Source organism: Amphiprion ocellaris, chromosome 11 (genome assembly GCF_022539595.1).
Source record: "Amphiprion ocellaris isolate individual 3 ecotype Okinawa chromosome 11, ASM2253959v1, whole genome shotgun sequence".
NCBI classification, from domain to species: domain Eukaryota; kingdom Metazoa; phylum Chordata; class Actinopteri; family Pomacentridae; genus Amphiprion; species Amphiprion ocellaris.
In genome coordinates this window covers 8,709,791-8,728,638 of record NC_072776.1, presented here as the reverse complement: position 1 = coordinate 8,728,638, position 18,848 = coordinate 8,709,791, and the positions used below count along the sequence as shown (strand labels likewise).

Sequence of the window (18,848 nt, the reverse complement as noted above, 5' to 3'; positions counted from 1 at the left end):
GCAATTAACGACAGTATCAGCTTGTATCATTTAGAGGTAATGTAAAAATAATGGTAAATTATAGGGCCGGAATGACCCGTGATGGCAGGCCTCATATTCCCTGTAGCTTTCCACGTATTTTTAATTAATGTTACACTGACTTTCTATAGATATGCCACCACGGCACCTAAATAAGCCTGCAAAAATATCTTCACTGTTGTTTAAAAATATATTTGCCTTCTTTTATGCAATTAAAAAAAACTAAATTCTATTTAAAGATTGCTGCCCTGCTGTTGCATGCGAGAGAATTCCCTTTTCCATTTTATTTCTTCTCCAACAGTGTCAAGAAGCAAAAAAAAAGAAAAAATGTGTAAAGATTTTTTTATTTATTTTCCAAGAACAAACACGATCAATAAATAACATGATTTACATTTCATATTGCACTTTTTTTTCAAGTTAAAATATTTAAATTCATACAGTCATTGATATTTTAAATACAGAGATATAGAGTTATAACAGAGACCCTAGGGACAAAAAGGCCAATACATTTTCATTTAATTTCAGTGCCTGTTTATCAGCCCTTTCAAAGCCTCTATTATTATTATCATTTTTTTGAGTGGACCCTAAAGAAAAATGTTCTCCATAATTAATTCTTCAATTCTGCACGGGAAAAAAAGCAGATCGTGAATTTTTCTTTTGGACTGTTGGTGAATTTACACGCCAGTTTTTGTAGGCTACCGTGATGGTCATGTTGGAGAAGTACATCCAGTGTTTTTAACATTAAAAAACATTCAGCAAGTCACACAAAAATAAATAAGAATAAAAAGACAGAGAGAGGAAAAAAATGTGAAAAAATAGCCTACCAATCCACATTTTTCATGGTGCATTTTTCCAGATCAATAATTCAGCTAGTATCAGTAGGACTATCCGTGATATTTGCAAAATATTTAACGATTTACAGTTCACATGTTTTATAATTAACATATTGGTGATGTCCCAACAGGAACGACTTATATTTTTTTTGAGAAAAAAAGCCATTTTTACAGGCGCAGACAGATTGTAAAAGCCGGACTATTTTTGCCCTGAACTTTTGCTCAGTCCCGTCACTGTGAGTGAAGAGGTCCTATAGGGATTTACATACCTATGAAAATACTGGCTTTTTAGAATGAGGTTCAGCAATGTAAATAAAAAGAGAGGCTGCTGGATATATCGAGGTATTTCCCTTCATCATCAACACAGCAAAAAAAATACAACTAGAATAAAATCAGGGTGGCTCTTGGAAAGCTACTTTAGTGTGTAATATTTCCCAGCCTCCATGTGTCAGATAGTATCTTCTCTCAGTGCATTCTGTGTACCAGCACTGTCGCTTTGTTCCAGCTCTTTTGTATGTCTAATGACTTCCCTCCGCGGGTTGTTAGCACTTGACAGCGGGTCTCAAAACGAGGAACTTTCTTACAGTCACGTATTCAAAGGAGCTCCATCTAGGTACATGATTGGCAATTTTTGTCATGATCCTCTCATTATTAACATAAAAATTGACACCAAAGACGCGCTGCAGAATTAGATGCACCTTCTAAGCTGATTAGGGGTGTCCCCACAGAGCACAGGCTGGGTGTTGGAGAAGCTATTGCTGCCAAAAAATCTCAGTTTATTAGGCCTAGTGAAGAAAGATATGCTGCTGGGCAAAAAGAAAGCAAGGAGGGGAAAAAAGGAGACCTTCTGCTATCTAAATTTAGATGGCATAATCAGTTTAGTATTTTAAAACCAAAAAGCTGAGTTGGTCACGTTGAAGTTTGGACATGTGAGCCGCAGAGATATGTGTGGAAATTCTAGAAAATAATTAAAAATGTCACACTGATTGAGGCATGAGGGCAGACTGAATTAAGTAAATGGGTTGTTATTTTTTCTCCAAAATATGTGTTAATTACACATTAAATTGGGTCCAACACAAGCCTTTAGAAAAGTTGTGAGTTGCAAAATTTTAGATGTTGCAGAGTGTTTTTGAAATTGAATCGGATTTTTAGAAACGAATCTCCACGTGTGTGTTGGTGTGTGTTTCCAGTGCTGCCTCTAGCTGCTTCACTCAGCTGTGATCTTTAAAGTAGGCCTATCCCCTAAAGTAGGACTACAGAGCAAAATAGGAAACGGTGGCTGTGAGATGAGTTATCTGTTAAGTGAACTTTCTTCTCGTTGGTCTGGTGACGGGACTGAGGTTTTGCTGAGAACAGCGGCAGAATATGGCAAAAATCCACTCTCGGATCTCTGCCCGGAAGCTGTGCAGGTAAAGTCAGCGCTGGTGCTCCTGGAGCCCAGCGCGCTGGCCGCCTGGCTGCTGTGGCAGCTCAGACACGAACAAGGCCCGGTGGCGGACGGAGCGCTCACCGCCGCCGCCGCGGCCGCAGCCGCCGCTGCCGCTGACGCCGCCGCCGAGCTGTTGAGGCCTGCGGGCGACTGGTAGAGTCCCGGGTGCCTGAAGCTGCACAGGAGCTCTGGCCGTGAGTAGGGGTGGGAGAGCGCCCGGAAGGTATCGAGGGGCCGGATGGAGGTGGCGAAAGGTGACGAGGCGGCACCGGTGGCGGCGGCGGCTGCTGCTGCTGCGGTGACACCGACGTGCGGGTAGTAATGTAGAGGCATGTGCGAGTGGAAGGGGTAAGGTAGGCTCCCTGTAGCTGCCGCATGCGTCATCATGTAAGTGTAGAAGCTGGGGTCTGCCGGATGGGGCCAGGACATCGCCAAACGCTGCCTTTTATCCTTCATCCGCCTGTTCTGGAACCACACCTGCACACAGAGTCAAAACAAGGCCCATATTGAAGCTGCCATGTTGTTTTCAGCCTCTGAATTTAGACCTCTGGAGAGGGTGGTTCAGGAGAGACACTGAAACCTGCACTGACGGAAATGTTTCCTACAAATGTTCTTAAACTGGAGAGCTAAAACCTACAAATTAACTCAATTCAATTCGTTCAGGTGTTTTATTTTTTGCAGGTGAATTTCCACGAATAGGGCTACGAATGAATTATACAGGCTGCATAACGGTTGAATTGACTAGGGTTTCGCCATAAATAAAAATCTAGTTTCATGCGCAAAATAAAAATAGCATGCTACATTTTTGGAGATAACGTGCCATCTATTTTTTCAGCTGCAGTGCATGATTAGAATTATTCATTTCATAGCCACATCTCTGCACAAACACATGCAACCCACACACACACTCACACACTGGACAGGAATTTGAGTCTTACCTTAATTGTAGTTTCGGGCAGATTTAGCGCAGCGGCCAGCTCGCACCGTCTCGGTCTCGAAACGTAATTTTCCCTGTAAAACTCCTTTTCCAGTCGTCCGATTTGTTCTCTGGTGAAAGCAGTCCGATACCTTCTGACCTGGTCGCTGTTTGAATTGTTTGATCCTCCCGATGAATTACCGTTCATGTTCTGGAGGGAGTTGGAGCTGGAGTTGGAAGATCCAGAATTACTGTCTGAAAAACCTGGAAAATGGACGCAATCAAATTGTTAGTGAATTTGATAAAAATTGAAATAATATGGAATACTTCCAGACTTGTGTGTGTTGGGGGGGCCTACAGTATATTTGACAGCTCAGTGATATTAATAACAGTAAAAAAGAAGTGCAAGTGCAAAAAAACAGATATTTTTGTATTATTAATATAGTAATAATGACAATAATATTATCAATATTATTATTAGTAATAATAATAATGATAATAATAACACCACTTTTTTTTAAAAATTTCTGCTTTAAAATGGAAAAGCAGTCTACTGTGATATTAATAAAAAATGATCCAGAATGAAATCTGCTCGCACAGATCAAACCAAAGAGAAATGTGGAGGAAAAATAATCAAATCCTACCTTTGTTGTTTTCCTTGTGCTGGCTCGGGGAGCGATGCGAGGGGCATCCCACCTCCACATCACTGTTAATATCTGATTCTTGCGAAACTTCGGAGTAAATGCTCATTTTCTTCCTGCTTTCCGACGAGGAAATCTCCGCCGACGAAGTGTTCTCGCTGTTGTGGTGCGTACCGAAAAGACTGTCAATTTCAAATTTGCTTTTGGTCGGGATGTCCCCGAGGTTTCCATGGAGAGAAGCCGAAGTTATTCTCGGGCTTAGCCGTCCGCCGTGCTGAGAGTTTTCCAGGGCCTCCAGCACTGAATTTCCAGGCGTGTCTGAGAGCCTCTTCCCGGCGACAGGACTGTGCAGACCTCTCTCCATCAATATCATCTCTTTTCTTATCCTCTCCATCATTAAGCCGCGCAAAAAAAAGGGGGTGAAAAAAACAAAAACACACCACCAGCACCACCACCACCTCCACCACCAGCAGTAGCAGCAGCAGCACGCTTGTCCAGGGGGCTGGAGCACCAATGAGTTGTGTCGGAGCTAAATCCGCATGCAACTCAGCAACTGTGTCTAAATAACTGTCTGTAAAGCTTTTTATAAGCAAGACGCAAAAAATGAAAAGAATCTGAATGCAATCGACTAGCGACTGCTCAAAATGAGTCGTGCATCCTCCCCGGCAGCAGCAGAAATGTCATTCATCAAAAAGTGGTCGCTGTTCGTTGTTAAAATGCTCGGCTGACGTTGCTCCAATGATCATTTATTGTAACAGGTTTATAAGCAAATAAATAGGAGAGGGCTGTCACTTGATGATGGAGGCGGCCTTCGGTCAGACGAATAATATCCAAGTGGAGAGGAAGAGAGGAGTGAGGAGCGAGGTGCTTGTCCCTGGGTTGATCTCTGAGTCTGTTTTAGATTGCTCTTGGGTTTGGCCTCTTGGGTGAAATTGACAGTCTGATTAATAAAATGAGCGGAGCAACATTTCCCTCTTCATTTAGGAATATTATTATGCTTTGATTCTCTATTGTTTGCCTCCTCTCTCTGCGCCCTCCCCCTCTGTAATCGTTGTTCTTTTATTTATCCCTCTTAGTTCATTTTTTTCTTTCTTTTTTGCCATTTCTGCGACTTAATCACTACGTGAAGTGCAATGAGATTAAGGTGCAACGCTGTGACAAGAGATTAACAGTATTATTTTTCACTTATCGAGATCATGATGAGGTATTTTTCTTTAGTATTTTGCTTGTTTTTTCGTTAATGACACGTTTTGATGTGCACATAATAGCCACATTATTAGCCGACAACATTTTACAGCACACACATATTATATGTATGAATGCACAATGAATAAAGCTTACATGTATGAAAAGGGAGGCCACTTTTGAAATATTATATTATAACTTAAAGATCAATTATCACATTTTTGCTCAGTTAAATTTCGTTCCAGCTAATTCTTTGCATTGTCCTTGTTTGTTTCAATTGGCTTTCAAGATGAATTTAACTGAATTACTCAGATTTAGCATCTTACACGTGAATATTTGGTGTTTTTAAGAGAATCTTGTTATTTGCTCTCATTTGCTGTTAGCCCCTGTTCAGAACCCTTAATCAGCTGCATGATAGTTAAGCTGTTTTTTAAAGAAAATTACATGCTCATGCACCTCACATATTAACTCGATATGTAAAGACATAACAGCCATGCATGGACTCCCAGTTTCTCGGTGTGAAAAGACTTTGAAGGCAGCATCAGATTTTCCTCTGTCCGTCCTCTGGCGCCTCCTGCAGGTTTTAATATTAATTGCTACCATTGATGGAAGCTGTTGGAACAGGAGGTGTAAGCTGTGGTTTACCTGGTGTACTGACATGTTTGTCCTGCACTTTAGGAACGTTTTCTTGTGATTATAGTAGCAATAGTGAAACTAATGCATTGTGTTATTTTAATGAATGAGCTCCAAGGCCAGTTTAGAGGAGCTGGAGGCAGTTTGTAAACCCAACGAGCCTCATCTCTAACCTTACATTGTGTGCACCTTTTTTTTTTTGCATAACTGATGACTATAATGGAATTAACTCAGAACACAATCAACTGTTGCTATAACAGACAATGTGGGACTGTATAGTGACATACATAGTGACCATATAGGGCTTGAGATGCAGGATACAAGATGATTAAGCTTGATGTCTCTGTATTATCAATTGTAATGTGCAGCTCATTTAACTATATTTTATCCCCATTAGTCAAAAGAGTGTTTGTGTAAATCAAGCTAAAGTGTTTTTTCATTTTTGAAAAAGTAGTTTTTCATGTTTTGCAACACACAGGATGAGACCAATTAATGAAATTTGCACACAAGTAAATGAAATCTAGGCTAAGCACACTCATCATTTTGTTAGTTAATACCATGTTTTGTATTTTTGAGTAAATATAACATTAAGCTCAAACAAGACACTAAAATGAATTTCTTATCTTAGAGCTTTATGATTTTCCATATAATTAGATAATTTGCATATGTACTGGATTCATTGTGCAGCTGATTATTCTTTTTCCTCTTGTTAGAAAATGAGTTTCAGGAAAAAGGGGGAGGCAGCCATGAGATGTAAAAAGAGAATATTTAAATATGCTCAGTATATGCACAGATACAGCCAATAATTGACAGGTAAAACTCAAAAAAGGTTTGCATCTGGGGTGATTGTCTTGATTGCATTTCATTTTAATTTCTTAATCCGGCAGTATCAGATGAAAATAGAGCTTTATCTTAAGAGATAGTCACTGCAAAAAGTTAGGAGATGTACATTATCTTACTGTTTTTGAAAATCACATCAAATCTTATGCCTTTATGTTCATCTTTTTATCCTTTGGCCTGATTAAAGATAAGTGTGTCACTGCTGCTAATCTTATCAATGATTCTTGTCTGATTAAACACATAATGTTTTTATGTTCATGATTTAATATAATGCTGTCATCTTATCATAAGAGTGCATTATATTCATTGTTGTCTTTACTGTTTGATTAAAAGGTCTTAAAATATACAGGATTCTGCTCTGAAGCTGCAGCTAGCATATTCACTTGTCACCTTCATGATTCCCTTTCCTGAGACAAGTATATGTTTCTGTTATTATTACTATTATCCAACCGTGACACAGCATTTTAGTGAGGGAGTCTTTCCCTCACGCTTCTGCTACATTTATACTTGGACATGAAGTGTTTCATGGATGACTTGAAGTGGCTCTCAAGCTGTTCGTCAGAGGCAGATTCATGGCACAGATGCATATGTTATGCTCTTCAGCTGAAATGTGCAGCTGCACTGAGAACACGAGTCAGTCACACTGACTTTACCTATACATGTGTTAAAAACATTTGGGGTTTATAAATAGAAACCTGCCTTTTTTTTTACAGGGCCTGTCGTAGTCAAGAACAGTAGTGCTGATGAAAGATTACATGGTTTCTCAGCACTAATAGCAAGAAGTTTCTTTTTCTGTAGCTCACAGTTATCCTTCTCTGTCATGTAAAGCCACCATCTGCAAAGTTTGCTGTTAAGCCTTCACAGAATGCTGCTAGTGTCTGCAAATGAGAGGTACACTTGGGAAAAGTGCACTGGGAGGAGTTGACATATTTTCAATTGACTTTTCTCCTCATTAGGTGATTAAGGCCACAGATTAAGGCTACAAAGGGCAATATACTTCTGGACAAATTTTTAGTCATTTTTGGCACATTTCGAGTCATTCTTAAACCCGTGACCAAATTTCGAGACTTTCTTGTCAATTTTGAGTCATTTTGGACAAATTATGAGTCTCTCTGGACAGTTTTAAGTAATTTTGGACACATTTCTAATTATTTGCAACATGATTTGGACAGATTTCAAGTCCTTCTGGATAGTCCCGAGCCATTATGGACATTAACTAAGTCTAGACAAGTTTCTAGTTATTTTGAACAAATTTCAAGATACTTTTTCTACAGTTTTGAGTCTTTTTGGAACAATTTTATGTCGCCTTGGCAAAATTTGAAGTGTATTTTGGATTTTTATTTACTTTTTGAACTCATTTTTGGACATAAAGAAAATGGACATTGTCAGAGGTTTTGAGGTCGTTGTTAGTGACTTGTCATTGTTCCCACTGAGTATTTCTCTTTAGTGGTGAAGTTGTCATTTGTTTCAGTGTGTGTGCTGAAATTGACATTATGGGGAAACAAGATTCAAGCTCATTAAAAGCTATGTCTGTGTGATTTCAATGGGAAATGGCTGGTCATGATGTGTTTTTTTAACTGTAAAAATACTCAAATACAACACAATTCAATAAAAATACACTTAAAGATTCCTCACTGATGTCTATAAATGTAAAACACAGTAGCCCATAAATCCAAAAGATTAGTCACACCCTTTTTTTAAAAAAGCTTAATTTCCTTTATTTATTAAGGATAATATACATGAATCAACACAAATGTGCCAGTTTTAGCCAGATAGCTGATTTTCGAATGGAGTTATTTGGCAATATTATCTAAAACTAATGAAACAACAATCAAGACATAAGAAACGTATGACTGTAAGACTCCAAAGTTACTACAATAATAACAGAAGAGAAAACATTGATAAAATAATATAACAGCGTGCATAATTGAGTGTCAGTAATATTGCAGGGCAGTATAAAGCAATAAAAATGCATGAATGAACAATACTGCAAAACTGTTGCACATATTAGCCATGCAGAGCAGTGAGCAATGGACCACAGGTAACGAGTAAGATCTGACTGACCAAGATATGAACAGTTTAACAGAAACTGAATTTGAGAACTGTCCTGGAGAGAGACTTCATGTAATATCTGCCTGAGAGTGTGAGTGTAACACTAAAAATGAGCTAAACAACCCATAAGAAGAGACATCCTACAAGAGCTGAAAGCTAGAAATAAAGGCTGACACATATTGGGTTTCATTTAAAGAACAAAATGACATGTTTCCTTTCACTTAGAGGCAAGACATTAAAAACACGAGTGTGTTAACAATCCAGAAAATGCGATAATGGGCAATGAGAAGAGAGTGTGGTGGAGCTGTTGTTGGAAATAGTTGTCATTACATGACTAAGACACCTGTCAGCGAAGCACAGAAGCTTTACACCACATTTCTCTGTGATATTCGGTATTTATTTTGTAGAATAATAACTTTCAAATTCAGCCATAGCTCAAGCACATGGTAGAAGCCGTGAGGCTGTAGTTATCCTAAGAAGGTTGGGAGTTTTCCCAGCTAACCTCAGTAGAACCAGTTTTCTTGGACTCAGTGTTCCTCTGGTGGTTTTTGGTGGAGTTGCAACCGAAGGCTTCAATGTGGCTCCTTGACAGGTGGAACTTTTACCTCTCTAAAAGCCTCCATTCACTCTGCTAAATCTGTTCCCAATGTTTTTTTTTCTGTCTGCAAAGCATACTGATGTGTGGATATTTTATTTACATAAGCATTTAAGATGAATTCATTAAGGCACATATATGAAAAGGAAAGTGTTACAAATCCTAGTAAAAAAAGCATGTTGGTGAAACAAACTGATCCATGGTTAGAAGTGGTAAAACTGTTGCCTAACTTTTAACTGATTGCTGGCAAGGGATGATCTGTTAAAATGTTTGATATAGATGAGATAAAATATCCAGTCAGAGCTGCAACAGCCAAGCTAAGTTTATTCAATCTAAAGTGATACATTCAACCAACTATCTATAACTAAATGCTGCTGATCCATAGTAAAGCATGGTTAATTATATTATGACAAGCAAGAGCATGTAAATACTGAAAGAAGGGATAATTTCATGTCTCACAGGTTCTTTCAGTGATAATAATGAAAAACCACTTCTAATATTTTATAAGTATGGTGTTTAAGTTACTGGTAGGAAGCAGTTTATTATTAATTTCAATCCTTTGTACAGTGGGAAAGAGACAGATCAAGACTGGATGGACCAGTGGCAAACTGTCCAATATCACTCTCACAAAATGCATGGTTGTTTTTTTGTGACAAAGCCAATTGTGTTTTAATGATTCCGTCATAGAAAAGCTAAGAGTTATAGGAGTCATTGGAAACTGAAGACTGATATATGATATTATAAGATAAGATAAGATAAGATAGATACTTTATTCTGATTCCCAACATGAGGAATGAAATACAGTGCTCAGATCTCAGCCCTTTTGAAACAGTACTAATGATCAAATAATAAATATGGTCTTTACATATCTATGTCTTCTATCGTTTGTTCACAATTCTAAGTTCAGGGCAGACAAATCACAAGATGCTGTGAATCTTCACAGCTGTGAAATTGTTATGAGTGGCAATAAAAAAATAAATAAAAAAATAAGAAACTATGCAGGAGTGAATTGCACCTGTGATGCTATGATGACCGAAGCTGAAAATATCTACTTTATCAACTGTAGGGGAGAGAGTAAAGGAGTCAAAGGATAGTGTTTGTGCACATTTAATCCTGATTAATTCACTTGAAAATACTGCTGCCTATTTGCCAAGCAGTGTAGTATTTTAAATATTACAGTAACACAAAGCTTATATGCTACAACATAAAGTGGAGATAGATACCAGAGTTTACAAAATAAGGCTTTTATTTCAATAAGTAAATACTTTGAGTTAACATCTTGGGCATAAAATGCAAACAAATAAGCAGATGTGAAAATACGGTGAGCTCCGGCAGCAATAGAGCAGTGAAATGCAAGTCACACCTTCCCAGGTGTCAACAATGACGCTCATTCACCAGCCAAACACTTAGATTGCTGCTGCAAGGCCAATAGGGGTGCAGAAGAGCCTAACACAATTCTGACAAATAATACGACATAAAGATATGAAACTTCCATTGGGGTTGGTGTAGTTATCCATCACAGTGAGCATCTGGTTTGTTTAGCTGCTTTATTGCTCTGTGCTCATGCAGTTGAAAGTGCAAACTGAATCCTTCACTCCTTGAACTTCACTTCATAATTGCAGCTGAGTAAAGACAGTTCCACCTTTAAAAAACCCCAACAGGGTGCAGCTATTTTGACAAATGCAGATGTACGTAGACATTTGCAAGCTAAATGTAGCTAAAATTGGGGGGGAAAAAGAGCAGCTGTGTGTTGTGCTCATTATTATTGTTTGTGTGTGCCTGTTTATATGTGATCCATTAGAGGTTTATTGGCTTAAATTGTTTAATATTTTAATATTTAATAAGATGAAATGCTTTCAGTGATGGATGTGGATCACAGGGTGTGGTGGCTTTTGTTAATGGACCACATGTATTCAGGAAACCAGGGTTTAAATATTAACTAAACATATGAAGAATGAACATGAAAATGGAGGTAAGTCAGACTTAAATTGCAAATCTTGAGAAAGTTTGCATTTTGTATACACCAAACTCATGAAGAAACGGGTAAAGTGAGGAACATAGACAAAAAGGGATTCAGGATTGAGTCTGAACTCGTATTTTGTTAGCAGTTGCAATGTCTAAACTACAGAAACGGAGCCAAATAACGTCCCAAGCCTCACATTTATATAATTTGCAATTCAAAATAAAATGTGCAGAGGACACAAAGTTGTTCAAAATATGTAGATTGTGGACTTGAATGATTCAAAATTTATTGACACAATATACATTTAGTTATTTAACTCATAGGGCTTTATAATCCTGTTAAATAATGCAGATAATGAGTCAAACAATAATGTTTCACTGCTGTTAGGCCACTTAACCAATGGGATTATGTGTGAGGCCAAACCATTATATAAATAAGAGCATTTTAAGTTTCATTCCAGCGTTTTTATTCATTAAATCAAGAGTAGAAGAACTGTAGCATTGTGATAGGAAGAGGACCCAAAGCTGGGACTAATTTGTGGAGACTAGTTCAGGAATATGATGCAAATATAACATTCTATGTCTGTTTAGTTTGTGTAGAAGAGAAGGTTTCAGTTACTTTAACCAGAAACAAATATATCTGATCCAGATATCAAAGTCCAAGCATCTGAACCAATTAATTTGTAATATGTCTCCCAATGCTGACTGAAGCAGTGATTTTATGCCATTTTCATGCATGTATGTTGTCAAAGCAGCTTGGCCTTTGTGTTTGTTGGATTTCTTTCCTTAAGTGAGGGGGCCATCTAGTGGCTCAGTCCTGTGAATGCAGACAACCCAAACAACAGAACAGGGAGGACAACCTAATTGTTGCCTTCACCAACCATGTGTGAAAACCAGATTCTCTCTTTGACCAGAGGAGGACCACGCAGTTATCATTGCATTGATAAGTAAGACTCCCAAACATCTGAAAAAAAAAATCCCTGATGCAGCTAGTTTCTTTCTTTTTGTTTTTATTATTGGTAGGTTTAAAGTTGACGTGGTGGTTTGACGTTGCCAGGAAGGAATGAAATCCATTTTCCTGTCCAACATGGCAGAATGATCAAATAAGAAGTGTTTTAATCCCACTATTTCGCTAATACATATAGGAGACATGATACAAGGCGGAAATGAATCTTTCAAATGAAATGCTGTTCTTTTTGTTGTTGTGAGGAAGCATTTAGACGGCAACCTAGTGCCAAAATGTAGTTATTATGTTCTCAAGTTACTAACGGATTTAAGTATTGTTGTTTTTGTTTGTGGACATTTGGAGATGATCATTTTCGTTCCAAAAAAAGGAAGAAAAAGAAATCTGTGCATAAAGTGGGACTGCAAAATAATAGGTAATTGTTCATTCACACAATAATGTGACTTTTAAAGGAGGCAAAATAATAATAGTTATTAGAAGTGTGTGCCGTTCAACAGCTTATTTGGAGTTTAACATGCACAAGTAGCTTCTGATCAGGCATTTTTTAAAGCCGACTTATTCGAGGGTTATCAGCCATTCAATAAAACGCTATTTTGTTGATTTGGTGCTGGAAATATTAATGTTGCACTAGGATTTGATTTTATTTCTCGTAAGATTGGAGATGATGTTTTCAGCGCAATTTTAATCAAAAATAACGAAGGATCCGATTGTGCAGAATCAAGCAGTAGTCTATCATATAGTAATATTATATTATATAAGTTATTAATTTTCTACTTAGCAAATAAAATCAGGCTCTGCGGTTATCTGTGGAAAGTAAGAAATTGTGACTTAAATCGCTATAAGGGAAAAAACATTAGTTAGGCATTTTTTTTTAAGTTTTGTATACATATATTTATTGGAGGTGATTCAGTTTCGTTAAAATTGTGAGATTAGTCGCAACCTGCAGCCAAGCAAAGTTTCGAGCTTCACAATGATGAAATTCCACCGAGAATATCTCCGGTAAATCCTCCATCCACGGATGGAGCTTAAATGCGACCACACAGGAGTGTCAGCCTACCTTTAGTCAGTAAAACCCACTAAGGGACTGTTGGTTCTAGTCTATTACTTTAGATAATTCAGGCTGGAGTTTAAAGTGTTCCCAAATGGACAGGACAAGAAAAAAAGTCAAAACGTTTGCTAGTTTTTCCTCCAATGTTTACTTCACCTGATGTTTTTATTTTACATGAGGTTTGATGTAAGTCTGCAATCTCTGTGAATTTTATTAAATGGAGTTAGGTTATTATTATTATTTTTTTTTAAATCTTCCTGAATGAAAACACTGCTGAGAGCCAAACACTGGGAGATTCAAGGCAGCATTTCTCAGCCCAGAGAACTTGAACGAGGGAAGCAGCAAGTTTATTACCAAGGACAATAGACGGCGGATAGCTTCCTTCAAAGAGCTGGAAAACAACCAGACTCAAGCTCCTCAATTTGGCTCCTGACACCCTAAACATGAAGGACGAAGAGCAGTAAATGACACTAAAACTCAACACTAAAGCTTCTCCTAATTTTCTAATTGTAGGGAAGCTGCAGTCGAGATGCTCCGGTTGACAAACCAAAGTAATCCTGTCCTGAATATAACACAAAATGATGTGTACACCATAAAGATAAAGAGAAAATACTTATTTTGTCTTCAGAAAGCATGCCTGTGAATTAATATCCATTTGTCCTACTATATATGAGCTCACAGTTTGTGATAAAAAAAAAAAACAACCCACAATTATCCTGTTATTTGCCATCCAGGAGCCATTAATGTTTAGGTTTCCCTAAGTTAGAATACTTATTTATCTCTCCTTCTTTTAGGTTTTATGTCTGTTCTTTTTTTTTTTTTTTTTTTTTAGAAATTGACAGAAACAAAAGTTCACAAATTTTCAAACTGTTCTTCCGTTTTTTTCGTTGGCAAACTTTTAATTTCTCCATAGTTGAAGACTGAAAACACATCGGAGCTACATAAACCTAAAAAAATATATATGAAAGAGTCAAACGTGTGAAACCTGTTTTAAACACAGCAGTCCAATAAAAGAACAAAATATTTGACATGTTTAAAATTGCTTTTTGGAAACCTACAATGGATTTCAGTGTAATATTTCCTACTGCAGTAAGCACCGCCAAATAGTTCTTAGTTCTGCAAAGCAGCATGTTTAGTTTATTGGGTAATTTTGCTTACTTATTTAATCTGGCTTTATTTAAAATATACCTTTTCCCACTGTAGTTTCCATATTTAATGTCATAGTTTGCGGGCATCATCTTATGATTTCTCTCTTTCTGTCACGAACACCTTTTCGCAGCTCAAACATGAAATAAATGATTATTAAAGGATCAATTAAGCTGCTGGTATTTCAATGCAAAAATCAGAATGTAAAGATTAAGTACGTAATGGCTGAATCTAAAGGTAATATTTAGCCTAAACTTGCACTGCCACCTATTGGGTTCCAGTCGCAATAGCTGAAATTATAAAACGCTACAGTGTGATTAAGGATTTCCCCGTTTTCTTGCGTAAACTGCAGTGTGATCTCCAGACACTTTCCCCAGAGAAAACGCACAAAATAAACCTGTTAAATCTGTGAAAATGTGTATTAGAGAGTTATTTTATCATTTATGCTTTTAAGAGATGCTGTTTGTTTAACTATTGACTGAGGATCAACTTGAAGAAACAAAACATGCAGTAATCCACCATCATGTCATTTATCCACCTGAAACACCAAGTGCTCGAACTACACAACACAAATATCCCACAATTTGAGATTTAATTGGGCCGGCAGGGGAGATCCAGTAATACTGCAACAAATAAAGCAGGCTTTATAATCTGCTTAAGTCTCTCCTCATATAATGTTATTGGCTGTTATAGGGACATTATATGAGTATGATTGCTACGACAATTGTATAGTTGACCAGATGTGCATTGTTGGGTCCCTGTAGCAGTATTGTGTAAATTTACGCATTTTTATATTTATTTCTAGTTAGAATTTGGGTTTTACACGTGTAGCGATGCTAATGCATTTACTGAATGGGATTAAAGAGAGGAGGAGGCTGTTTTGTGGTTTATTTTAAGGCACTAACATTTGACAGAGACTCCCGGTCGTTATTGTACAGTAGGGGAGCCATGCAGAAGCATTTATAGACAGATGACGGCTCTAATGTTCCCCTTTCTTCCCTCCGGAAAACAGTAAAATCCTTTTTTTTTTTTTTTTTTATACGGACACTATCATCTGCGTTAAAGTTTAGTTGTAAGTTTGGCTTTACAGATGTGAGGAGATTAGGTTTGCAGGTGTTTGATACATGCAGGGCTTCAGACCGGGGCGACCTGTGCTGAAGTTCATTCAGGGGAAAACAGAAGAAGGTTTCCAACCCAAGTGGGACAAGATCATTCTCTAAAAGTTGGTGTGGGTTTTCGACAGGCGGGTATATTTGTTACTCACGTGTTGCCTTATAGTCCATGACTCGAGGGCCGAGAAATAAAGGCGACATTGTACAGAAAGGGGATGACCGTAAGGAAAGCAACACCACCAGGGCTGCAGTGTTCTGTAATATCACCTAATACAAGGCTGCTGCAGCTGAGTGTCATCTGTTTGAGGCTTGTTGTTGCATTGTTGATTCTCTGTGTGAGAAAGGGGGATTTTTGTGACTTAGATCTATGCATTTATTTATCAGTCTCTCATGGATGCGCACATGCACTGCCCCCGTGTTGCCTTTAAGGCCCTGCTTGTGCACTGCATGGGTCAGTCACCTTCTTATGTCACTCCCATGCGCCTTTAAAAAGCTCCTGACACCTCAAATCAACATGCCAGATATTATTCTCAAGCTATTTTCTGAATTTTTTTTTCTATTTAATCCTAGAAACTTAACAAACGGTTGGTTGAAATAATTTCATCCTCCCACCCACCCCCAGTACCAAAATATTACCTCATGGGGTATTTTTTGCTTTGCAGTGTTGGGAGCAAGGGTGGGGCGGAACAACATATTTTGCATATCACGTGACCCCGTATTAACAAATCAACAATTACCTTCCCTTTATTCTTCAGGAGTTGCTAAAAGGCTTGCAAGAAGCGTTTGAGGAAAGCTCCATGGAAATGTGTGAGCGGAATCCTTTAAATCCCGGCTATGTTGGTTCTCTGTTGAATTTCGCTCCCCCTGAGTCGCTGTATTTCTCCAACTTGCGCGGTAATGGAGCCCACATACCCGGGCTGCATCAGCTCCCTTACAATAGGAGAGAGGTGTGCACGCTCCCGTGGACTTCCTCAAGTTCGTGCGCGTCTGGGCCAGCGGCACCGCCACCACAGAGCCGCGCCTTCGGAGGCTACTGTCCGCCGTTTCTGTCCAATTCGGTGCCTATAAACACGAACTCGTCCGGCGGCCACGTCAAGGCGCATTTGGAGGAGTCCGCTCAGTGCTTTCAGGACCACAAGACGGAGGAGGCTGGGAGGCAGGATGAAGTTTACGCCGGAGAGCACGGGGTCCGCGCTTATTCAGACCTGGACAGCCGCTCTCACGGTTCTGCGGCGCAGCTCGATCCGGATTCAGCAGGTCCAGTCAGTGTGGACGGTCCCAAACAGGAGCAGAATCCCATTCACACACCATCAAGTAACACATGCTCCAGGACCAGTTTTGCTCAAGGTTAAGTTTCTGCACTTCTCTTATTTTTACACTCTTTAGCTGTTTAATTATACATCTGCAATGATGCTGCAATAGGGAGTTGATCTGTGAATAGTCACTGTGTCTAATTGATCTCCAGCTCCAACATTACAGAACACTAATCCATTTCCATTGACTAATGTTGTTATATAAGAGCTACATGGAGACCTATAGCTGGCGTTTGGTATTATATGATAACTTCATGTAACTGAAATGATTTTTATGGTCCGTTTATGTCTCCTGTGGCTTCAGTATTATTTAAATTTCCCATATTATCCTCGTAAAGGCCTGCTGTGTGTGGGAGTCATTCTAACTCCAGTCCTATATTTTCCTATATGTACAGTAGGTGGACTTTTCTTCATTATTGGGCCCATATTTTTTATAAGATGTAAGATCTCAGTGAAAGTAAGCTGCGCATCTGGGACCAGATCTTTTCCTTTCACTTTCTATCACTGTAGCAGAAGTTGGTGGTGAGGTATAAAACTTGTTTCTACATCTGCTGCCTCCAGGTGCCCCGTGGTGCTCGTCACAAGTGAAAACAAGAAAGAAGAGGAAGCCTTACTCGAAGCCACAGCTCGCTGAACTTGAGAATGAATTTATGATGAATGAGTTCATCAACAGACAGAAACGCAAAGAGCTGTCAGACAGACTCGACCTGAGCGACCAACAAGTGAAAATCTGGTTTCAGAACCGGAGGATGAAGAAGAAACGACTGATGATGCGCGAACAGGCTTTCTCCGCATACTGATGACCTTTGGACTTGATCATGACCAGCAGCGCATCAATATCACAGCTCAATATGCTGCGTTAGCCCTGTCTGCTAGAAATCACGTCTTACGTTTCTAAATTGTTTTCTCAATTACATTGAAGTTGCAAACGTAGACACCGACTGGAATATGCTGAGATGCATTTTTTTAAAATTTTTTTTTTAGTTTTTTAGTGACTGAAGCTCTGCATTTATGAACTGGAAGGTGTCTGTGGTGGATAACTGGCGTAAAAAAGCGCACGATTGGTTATGACAGAAAAAGCACTTTGGTTAAGATTACGATAAGGCAGAGATATTGGTTAAATGTAAATAATCACATTGTGTCACATTATAGGCCACGTTTCATTTAATCCAAAAATTTAAGAAATTCAGTTGTGAGGAAAAACAAACAGATATTTGCATTACGCATGAAGATAAAGCGAATTTTGGCTCTCAGGTGAACCAAATGCGCAGCAGGCCAAAGCCACTGTCTGGCCTGTAACTGCGGATAATTATGAATTTGCAACTTCTTTCTTATCCAACACAAATGTGACACGTATTTAAACTGGAATGCGGAACGATACGTTTTTGTGTGTTTTGTCTTACAGCCCGCAAGTGTCGTGTAGGCTTAATATGGGAGCAAACATTCAAGTTCATGTTTACGGTTGCGAACATTATCAAAAGTCAGTATTGCGAAGTATATTATAAATGCATGCCCTTTTCCTAATTGCTGTTATTTAATTAAATGTCTGATTTCCCCAATTTGACTGTAATTCTGTAAAAAAAAAAAACCCAAAACAAAACAAAAAAAATCTACAAAAAATTAATGTCACATTGCTCATGTTCTATGTGGCCGCGTCCTGTAGGAGGTTTATCTGTGGAGGAAGAGATTTGCGCCTCATTTAGTGCTGAAAGGTGTTTACTTCTTATGCCTGCGAAACAAGTGAGTTTGTGAATGTGAAACATTCTGATGGTGTTATTTTAAAACTACATTATATTTGTTGTAAATGAAGCGTGGATTGTTATTGCTGTACCTCTGCATTGCCACAAAACCCCGTGGATATGACGCACATCCAGTGGTTGCATCAGAATCACTCCTGGTTTGCAGATTCCAGTTTTTATAAATACATAATTAATGTATATTTTAGTTCAAATTTGACTCTATTAAAACTAATTTCAGAGAGCATGTTATTGACAATAAGAATGAAACTTACACCAGCCATCATTTTATTCACGGACAATAGGTTTTGTAAAGTGGATGCAACATGAAGATGAATTCATTTGTAAATAAAGATCCTTTTAAAAACGACCTACAGTCAAATTGTTGTCTATCCTTTAGATATTTTATATATTTAGAACTGATA

The 18,848-nt window shown here is 38.4% G+C and overlaps 2 protein-coding genes across 2 annotated transcripts; one reads left to right on the top strand and one right to left on the bottom strand.

Annotated features, from left to right (window-relative positions):
• Positions 1-348: 348 nt before the first annotated feature.
• Positions 349-4,931, bottom strand: evx2 (even-skipped homeobox 2). The gene is made up of 3 exons (XM_023284305.3): positions 3,841-4,931; positions 3,219-3,460; positions 349-2,757 (listed from the first exon to the last, which is right to left on the bottom strand). The coding sequence occupies exons 1-3, from the start codon at positions 4,232-4,234 to the stop codon at positions 2,143-2,145; spliced, it is 1,251 nt and encodes a 416-aa protein (XP_023140073.1). The 5' UTR covers positions 4,235-4,931; the 3' UTR covers positions 349-2,142.
• Positions 4,932-16,133: 11,202 nt separating this feature from the next.
• On the top strand, positions 16,134-18,793 carry hoxd12a (homeobox D12a). Its single transcript, XM_023284311.3, has 2 exons — positions 16,134-16,721; positions 17,249-18,793. The coding sequence occupies exons 1-2, from the start codon at positions 16,172-16,174 to the stop codon at positions 17,485-17,487; spliced, it is 789 nt and encodes a 262-aa protein (XP_023140079.1). The 5' UTR covers positions 16,134-16,171; the 3' UTR covers positions 17,488-18,793.
• Positions 18,794-18,848: the final 55 nt, after the last annotated feature.